At 44.9% G+C, this 9,744-nt stretch overlaps 1 protein-coding gene across 1 annotated transcript; it reads left to right on the top strand.

The window, feature by feature from the left end:
• The first annotated feature begins 8,272 nt into the window (after window positions 1–8,272).
• LOC136982320 (E3 ubiquitin-protein ligase SIAH1A-like) lies at window positions 8,273–9,151 on the top strand. The gene has a single exon (XM_067278797.1). It carries the CDS (start codon window positions 8,273–8,275, stop codon window positions 9,149–9,151), a length of 879 nt encoding a protein of 292 aa, XP_067134898.1.
• The last annotated feature ends 593 nt before the right edge of the window (window positions 9,152–9,744 follow it).

The raw sequence follows: 9,744 nt of genomic DNA, 5'->3' as shown, positions 1-9,744 counted from the left end.
CTCAGTTTCCCCTCAGGAGACACGGTGACGTTTTGGGGATTAGCCGATATGAAAAAACCCGACAATGGTTCGGAATTAAAGGAAATCACCGAGGACAATCGCACGCAACCAAGCGCCGAGCTAAGCGTACCGCCGAAAGACGATTTAAGTTTACCCTTAAATAGCGACAGCGAAAATAGAGTTTTGGAAAGCAAGGGGATAAAAAGGAAAAATAAACGTACACAAAAATATAAGCGAAAGACTAAACGGGGGAAGTTAAAACAAATAACGGTTGACAGCCTAGAACGGGGAGAGGACGATTCTCCTAAGGAAGTAACGTTAGTCAACGACTACGTTATTCCCCCAAGATCAGAAGTCATTGTAGAAGGGAAGGTCCGCAACCAGCTGACAAGTCAATTAGGAGTTGTTGAACCAACACCTCAGGAGCGAGAGGGAGTGTTTATTGCTAGCACGTTAGTTAAAACACGGCAATTTGGTAAAGTACCCGTTAGAATAATGAATGTAAAAACACAACCGGTTAAATTAAACAGAGGGAGTAAGTTGGGAAATTTCCTCTTAGCGGAAGAGGAAACAAAAGAAAGCGCAGAACAAAATAAGATGACGCGATCAAATGCAGACGATTTGACTAGAGTTCAATTTGCGAATTTATTCGATTTTAGCGAAGTAGGAAAGGACAAATTAACCCCTTTGGTAGATTTATTATACAAATACAGACAAGTATTCGCGAAAGACGATTACGATCTAGGCTATTGTGATTTAGTAGAGCACAAAATAGACACTGGAAACAGTCCCCCTATTTGTCGTGCCCCATACCGAATTCCATACGCGCAACGGGAAATAATGGATGAGATAGTGGAAAATATGATCAAAAACGGCGTAGTTGAACCGTCCAGTTCCCCCTGGTCGGCACCTGCGTTATTAGTCGCTAAAAAGCCCCAAGGCTACAGATTAGTTGTGGATTATAGACAATTAAATAAAGTTACCAAGGTAGACCCGTACCCGTTGCCCCATATCCAGGAGTCATTGAGTTTGCTGGGAAAATCGCGATACTTTTCCTCCATGGATACTTTAAGCGGATTTTGGCAGTTGCCTTTGAGCCCCGAATCGAAAGAAAAGACGGGGTTTAGTACTCCCTCGGGGCACTACCAATACAATCGGATGCCAATGGGCGTTACCTGTGCCCCAGCGACATTCCAAAGATGTGCGGATTTAATATTAAGCGGTCTGAAGAACAAAATTTGCCTCGTCTACATGGACGACATTTTGGTATTTAGCCCAGACTTCGAAACTCACTTAGAACGGATGGAAATTGTCCTTCAGCGCCTGGCGACAGCGGGTCTGAAGTTGAAGCCCCGAAAATGCCAGCTGCTGAGGCAGCGAATAAAGTTTTTAGGGCACGAAGTGTCGGAAGATGGTATCCGGCCCGACCTGTCTAAGATCGAGTGCGTTAGAAATTTTCCCCAACCTCAGAATGAGCGAGATGTTAGAGCATTTCTGGGACTGACAGGGTACTATAGACGTCACATTTCGCAATATGCAAAAATTTCAAAGCCCCTTTCGGACTTACTTAAGAACGATGTAAAGTTCCACTGGGCCGAGGAACACAAAGCCGCGTTCGAAAAATTAAAGGAAATTTTGATAACTGCACCCCTATTAAGATCCCCAGATTTTGGCCGTCCTTTTGTGTTAGCAACAGATGCCTCAAACACCGCGATAGGCGCTGTGTTATCACAGGAAGATGAACGGGGAGAACTCCCAGTGGCATATGCGAGTAGGCTGTTAAAACCAGCCGAAAGGAATTACAGCACCACAGAAAAGGAATGTTTGGCCGTGATATGGTCAATCAAACACTTTAGACCCTATCTTTACGGGAGAAAATTCACAATAATAACGGATCATAGACCCCTTAGGTGGCTTATTAATGTTAAAGACGAAAGTTCGAGACTTAGTCGATGGAATTTGGCGTTACAAGAATATCAATTCGAAATAATCCATAAGCCAGGCAAGGCCCACACGAACGCAGACGCGCTAAGTCGAATGCCCGTGGCAAAGATCAGCGAAATGCAACCTATATACAGTAAGGTGCAGATAAAAGAGCAACAATTAAAAGATCCCTTTTGTAAGCGAATCAGACAACAATTACTGAGAGACTCGTCCTCCCAGGAAACAAACCGAGAAGTCGCGGATTACTACTTAGACGCCGACGAAACACTCTATCACCGAAAAGAAAATCCCGAGAGAAACGAGAAATGGGATAGAATAGTCGTACCCCAGGTTATGATAGATTACGTTTTAAGACTGTTTCACGATATCCCTAGTTCGGGACATGTAGGTAAGAAAAAGATGCGAAAGAAATTACAGACACAGTTCTTTTGGCCAGAGATGAATAAGAACATCACCCATTATTGTGATAGTTGTCAAGAGTGTGCGGTGAGGAAAAGGCCCCAACACGGACATCAAGCCCCATTGCAGACGTTCCCTCGAGTGTCGAGGCTCTTCGAACGCACGGCACTGGATATCCAGGGTCCCCTTCCTATCACTAGTAGCGGCAACAAATATCTATTGGTCTTTATCGATCACTTTTCTAGATGGGCAGAAGCGATTCCGTTGCCCGATATTACCGCGAAAACAGTGGCGAAAGCGTTCGTCACGCAAATTATTCTTAGACATTCGGTCCCAAAACAATTACTCACTGACAGAGGATCCAATTTTGTCTCCAAAGTCATGAAGGAGGTCTGCGAGCTATTGAAAGTGGAAAGACTCCTTACCACAGCTTATCATCCCCAGTGCAACGGAATGGTTGAGCGATTAAATAAAACGCTAGTTGACATTTTAACGCACTACGTCGACGCGGATCAGAGGAACTGGGACGAGATGATCCCGTATGCGCTCTTTGCGTACAACACTACAGTACACTCAAGTACCAACGAGACACCTTTCTTCCTCCTGTACGGACGTGATCCGACCTACCCCTTTGATATCGTCATTGAACCGAATCGACCCCGATATGACATAAACGAAAATTACGCGAGCGAATTGAGAGTGAGGATGACCTCAGCTCATAAATTAGCTCAGGAACACGCGGAAAAGGCCGCGAACGATAGAAATACCTATCATCAACGTAAGCACAAGCCATACAAATTTTCAATCGGAGACAGAGTCTTCGTTAATGAGGTAGCTACACCCGCGGGAGTGAAACGAAAATTGGCTGTTAGTTAGTAAGTTGGTTAAAGTTTATTGGCACAAGGCCACATAGGCCAAGCTGCGCCACAACTTATGGTATATATATGTACATAAATAACAATAAACAATAAAAATGAACAAAACAAAAAACAAAGAACCAATAACAAAAATATACAACAATTAAACTGTGTATAACAACAAGATGTATATAGATATAATAAATAAATAATTAATTAAATTTCTTTATGAATATTTGTAACTTTTAAAAAGTTCAATAATTTATCAACATTTGGCCTCTGGCCCAAAATCTCTTTAAAACTTGCATTTCCAAAATGCTGCCTACGAATCCGTTCAGAAGCGATGCAATTGCTCAGTATGTGCTTAACACTTACATTACAGTTGCAATACTGACATACAGGCTGGTCATCACCCTTCAAAAGGTATTGATGAGTCAGTCGAGTATGTCCAATTCTCAAACGAGTAAGAATGACCTCAGATCTCCTGTCATAGGGTTTCTTCTGTGTCCAATTTTCTATCACAGGTTTGATCTCGTGTAGTTTATTGTGGACTTGTGCGTTCCACACATTTTGCCATCTCTCTGCTAGTCGTTTTTTAACAACTAGCTTCAAGTCACCTCCTTCAATAAACATTGTATGCTGAGAAGGTCTTGCTGACTTTGCAGCTGCGTCAGCTTCTTCATTTCCTCTTATACCTACATGGCCTGGGACCCAACAAAATTTTATAGAGAAATTCCTCGCAAAAAGATGGCAAATCAGCTTACGAATTTTAATCACTATGGAGTGAGAACTAGGTTCATACGAGATCAAAGCCTGAAGTGCACTGACTGAGTCAGTGTAAATCACGCAGCAATGATGACCTTTCCTATTTATATACTTTAAGGCTAAATAAATAGCCTGCAACTCCGCAGTAAAAATGGAGGAATTTGGTGCAATTTGTTCTGCCACAATTTCATTCTGGCAGACAAAGGCTGACCCAACGTAATCATCCGATTTAGACCCATCAGTGTATATAGGAATTAAATTCCTGTCACGATGTCGAATTTCAGCAAAGTACTGTCTATACATGTAATCTGGGGTGGATTCCTTAGGAAATTGCTTTAAGCTAAGAGTCGACATTTATCACAGGAGTTGACCAAGGTGATATACTGTAAAGCTCAGACTGTGAAATGTTGCCCATATCCAGGTCAATCGTGCTGCTGACATTCTCCATTCTTATGCTGAATGTAGGGACACTACTAGGGCGGGCTGCAAATAATCTTATCAGCTGAGTATCTGATACTATACAATCAACTGAAGATTTAATCTGAGATTTCTGCTTAATATAATAGAACAGAGACAACTGCTCTCTCCTGAGAGATAGTGGAGACTCATAAGCATCCACGTACAAACTTTGAACAGGAGAAGTTTGAAATGCACCAGTGCACAAACGCAATGCTTGATGGTGGATTGGATCCAGCATCCGAAGAGTAGATTCTCGCGTAGAGCCATAGACAACGCTTCCATAGTCCAGCTTAGAGCGAACGAGGGCTCTATATATCCTGAGCATCAAACATTTGTCTGCTCCCCAGGATGAGCAGCATAATACCTTTAAAAGGTTCAGAGATTTTAAACATCTACTCTTCAAATTGTGCAAGTATGGTAAGAACATCAATTTATGGTCAAACACGACACCCAAAAATTTTGCTTCATTGACCATTGGGATTTTAACCCCATTTAGGTAAATTTCCGGGTCCAGGTGCAAACCACGCCTTCGGCAAAAGTGGATGCACGAGGTCTTCTCTACGTTAAAACTGAAACCATTGGTCTTGGACCAATTGTCTATGCGGTTTAGCGAGGTTTGCAGTTGTCTCTCGATGAAACCCATGTTACTAGACTGGCAGGAGATCTGAAAGTCATCCACATACAGAGTGTGTTTCACACTGGGAAGAAGACACTTAGCTATGCTGTTAATTTTTACTAGGAACAGAGTCACACTCAAAATACAACCTTGAGGAACACCTTCTTCTTGTGTGTAAAGCCAAGATACAGTGTGTGTCCATCCTGACTTAAAATCTTCTATTCGCGAATAAAGTATTTTTATAAAAATTGACAAATTATCCCGCAAACCAAACTGGTGCAGATCACGGAGTATCCTGTATCACCAACAGCAATCATAGTGTCTGTGTTTTTCGATATAGAGAAGGCCTAAGTGCTGTTGTCTAATAAACGCTTCACATATGGATGTTTCAAGGTTTACTAAATTGTCTGTGGTACTTCTGTTAATTGGCGCCTCGATGGCACGGTCCCTATAGGATAATAGCGGAAACGAGCCCCGTAGACTTCATAGTCCAACACATCCAATCCGGGAAGAAATTGCCTACTCATGCTAATAGATTGAAGCCTGCAATCGCTAGGATGGAGTTCGTACCCTCCGATGCAGGAGAAAAACTCCCCGACGCGCAAAACGCAAAATCATCAATACCAACCGAAGCGCAACCGCAGACGGAACCGGTTGACCCTTGGGATGAAATTATTTTAGAGTCGCTGCATCAAAGCCGGTTAGATACCACGAACGTTGCCGAAAGCACAGGAGTTGATCAACCTCGCAACTCCGTCGCAACCTACACACACCTATGCTCTCCGAAGCCAAGGACCAGTAAGCGAATATCCCTGGGTCCTTCCCAGATCGTCGGGAATTATACCGCCAAAAGTGGGGGTGTTGCGGGAAGCGAAGATTGCCGAAACGGCTCAGCAAAGTGAGGGCCACCCGCAGCTGCCACCTCCCCCTCCGACTGGATTATTTGGCAATTGTAAATGGTAGCTCCTCTTTATCACGAAAGAGAGGCTATCATCTCCTAAGCGGAGAGAGGTCCATTGTAAATACGCGTGTTCATTTAAACAAATTGTCGCGAACCGGGACTAGTAGTAATGTAAGACTCCCTTTTTGATAGATGACGATGGAAAAATCCGTAACAATATATTTGTTCGTGCTGATAAGTTACATTGTGTATGAAGTGTCAACAATTGTGCCCGCCTTGACCAAAGGTGTCGTATTTCTTCACCAAGGAAACTTCCTCATGACTACGAGCCAGTGGACCATGGTTATAGAAATATCGTTCAAAAAATATGACAATTACCTTCGTGGATTACATCATCACCTGTCCTCTTTAACTCCGGTCGTCAAAAGAGGGAAACAGAAGCAAGATGATCCCATGAAGCCCTTATAGACTCTAGCCGACGCGGAGTTGACAAACTTACAACAATCCCTCGCCGACTTCGAGGCGGAATACAACGAATTAAAATCCACCGTAACCCTAGGAAATCCCTCTCGAGCAAAACGAGGATTAATCGACGTCGGAGGGAAAATCTTAAAATTCCTTTTCGAAACCGCTACCTCGGAGGAGGTGGAAACAATGAATAGCAGGATAGACAAATTATCCCGCAACCAACAAAAGTTTGTACACATATTAGACGCCCAGACAACCGTCATGAACCAAACCCTTCAAGCGGTCAAGGACAACCGGAAATACATCGATATGATGATACGACGACAGGACTATTTAGATAAGGAACTTCAGGTATTCAGTTACACATTCGTCGTGAGTACTGCACTTCGATACGCCGAAAATGCCGTCATGGAATTCCGAATCGGCATCACGAACCTAAGACAAGCGATAGAGATGCTAGAAAACGACCGACTTAGTTCCTATTTCCTGCCAAGGTCACAATTGGTAGAGGCGTTAACGGAAGTAAACAAACACTTGCCCAGCGGGATTTCGCTGATCGAGACTTTAAATGAAGACAATGTCTTTAAATACTATCAATGGATAACCACTACCGCTGTAGCACTTCCGTCAACACTAAGAATTTTCGCAAAATTCCCACTAATTACTCCGGAAGGATACTTTGATCTATACGAGGTAGTGAAATTCCCCGCTTATTTCCCTATTTCGAAGACATTTGCTCATTATCAAACCGAATATCCGTACATCGCCTTGTCCAGGAATCGGCAGCTTTACATGCTATTGGAGGCCCACAACTTGCAAAAATGCACAAACGGCTTAACCACTATCTGCGCACCGGAAGTTGCAGTCTGGAAGCTTCCGTATCAATCGTGTGAATACGCCTTATTCATGGCAGACGAGCCAACTGTAAACCGACTGTGTAAAAGAAAGGTGTCAGTTTATCCAAAACCAGTGTTCCGCCGTATCGACGAGGAAGGAACTTGGATATACTCCACCCCGTCACCTTTAAATTTAGTCATCGAATGTAGTCAACTGAGAAACCCACGACGTTCACCAGTTACGATGATTAAGCTAAATAACACAGGAATCTTTAAGTTGCCCATGACTTGTTCCGGCCACGTACCCGGCGTGCGACTCACGTCACACTTCCAATCACGGACTTCCTTTAAAGTTACACTCCGAAACCACTATGTGATACCAGCAATACCGGACGTTCTCAATCTTACGGAAGCGAAGATACTACGGGACTATATCCAAGAAAACGTCACCTTAAACGTCCTTCGAACCAACGAACACGATTGGTCATTGGAATTTCCGGGATGGAAATTACGAGATATAAGCCGAGAAATAAAATCAGTTAACACGGATATTCTCTCGACGACACCGAGTGTGTTAAACTATCCCGTCTCAGCATGGAACACGATCCTCATAGCCTCTTGCGTTACTGTTCTGGCGACACTTTTAATCGCTTGGGGATGCCGCAAACTATTACGCTGCATGGGAACCCGAAGATCTGCGAGTCCTTACCCCTCTTTCCGACGGGAAGAGCGAATAGAACCGGACGCCGTGGAAATGATCGAACTGATACCCGTAACTGCGGAAGCCGGACCATCGTCGGGTATCCCGGAAGCAAGAAAAGACGAAAGGGAGAAGTTAACCGTAGCCAAACGGGAAGAGGTAGTGACGCCTCCCGTCAGAATTGAGACCATTCCTACCCAAATGAGACGATTATAGAACGGCGCGAGAGAATTAAATCATCTTAAATAATAGTATTTTATGTTGTCCGTGGCTTAGAAAATTTCTATTCAACCCAACTTTCTTTTCCTTTTGTGTAGAGACGAAAATATGGAGGAAGATCAAGTTGTGACGCCCCCCATGGAAACATCAAACCCGGAACAAGATCCGATCCAGGAGTCACCTCCAGATCCTGCCCTGGTCTCCCTATTTGAATGCCCCGTCTGTTACGACTACATGGAACCCCCTACCTTCCAATGCCCGGCCGGACACACGATATGTTCCCGATGTTCGCTGTACGTCCGTCAATGCCCGCTTTGCCGGGGAGAACTCAGGAATTACCGTAACTTGACGCTGGAGAGACTAGCCGAAATGGTGGCCTTGCCGTGTGTCTACAGAGGTAACGGCTGTCCGAAAACAGGACTTGTTCCAGAGAGAAAGGCCCACGAACAGGATTGCCCGTATCGAACGTGCTTATGTCCATCAATGGACGAAGTCTGCACATGGGAGGGCGTGTATCAACAGGTGATCCCCCACCTGACGGAACGACACCCTCACATAGGTCACATAAATCACGACGCTGTCAAGTTAGTCCTCATAGGGTTGGAAGCAACTCAACCCCTCGTATGGATAACACATCTCCACTGTCATCAGCGAGACTTTATTGTCCAGGTTTTTAAAACGGAAACCAGCGATGAAAACTCTCCCGTTTATATCATTGTACAGAATGTGGGAAGCCGACAAGAGTCGGGCCGCTTCCTGGGAAGAATCGAGATTCGCGGGCGCGGTAAGACGATGCTTTGGGAGTCCACTCCTCAGAGCGTAACCGACGATCTAAAGGCCACCCTACGAATGAAGGACTGCTTAACCCTCAACGTAAAAATGTTGGAGAGAATGCTCGAGGATCACATTTTGACGGTGATGGCGACCATTTACCCTGTGGGAACATATAGGGGCGGCGAAAGGCCCGAAACAAACAAAGCGGCATAAAGGACCCTAACGCCAGGAAATACGGACCTCCTCTTTTTGAGAAGGCAACCCCAATCGCGAATAGAAACCGATCTCCGAAAAAGAGACGGGGGAAGAGAGGAGAGAACCCGCCAATAAAGGACGCCTACGTCATTAACCAATAAAACCTTTTTCTTTATATTTGGCAGACAACAAAACAAAAGCACGAGTAGACAACATGGCAGAAGCAGCCGAAACCTGGGATTTGGAAGAGTTGGATTTAGAGACAGTGGCCGAACTTTTCGGGTGGAGTGACGAAGAAGAAGAAGAAGAGGAGGAGGAGAAGTTCCATGTGTGTCCGACGGCGGTGCGGCACGCTATCGCCCGCGTTAGAAGTGCCCCCGACGAGGCTACTCCGGAGATGGTGGTCCTACCCCTGCAGGGAGAGGTGGACCCTGAAGTAAGGCGGGAGGTGGAGGAAGCACAGAGGTACGCGGCGCAAAGGGCGAAGCAATTTCAAGAGAGGAAACTCCGGGCCCAGAGCGACCAACGTCGTGAGGAGGAAAGAGGACAGGAGCCTCTGAGAACGGAGGAAAGGGGGGCTTTTTCCCTTTGGGCTCCGCGAGGCATGGGAA

Source organism: Centruroides vittatus, unplaced genomic scaffold, assembly GCF_030686945.1.
Source record: "Centruroides vittatus isolate TY-2023 unplaced genomic scaffold, ASM3068694v2 contig_82, whole genome shotgun sequence".
Classification (NCBI taxonomy): domain Eukaryota; kingdom Metazoa; phylum Arthropoda; class Arachnida; order Scorpiones; family Buthidae; genus Centruroides; species Centruroides vittatus.
The sequence above is the reverse complement of the archived record's forward strand: the minus strand, read 5'-3'. Positions and strand labels throughout refer to the sequence as shown.

What these genes read in the sequence shown, in the direction of transcription:
- LOC136982320 (XM_067278797.1), top strand. Translation starts at nt 8,273, where the DNA reads ATGGAGGAAGATCAAGTTGTGACGCCCCCCATGGAAACATCAAACCCG.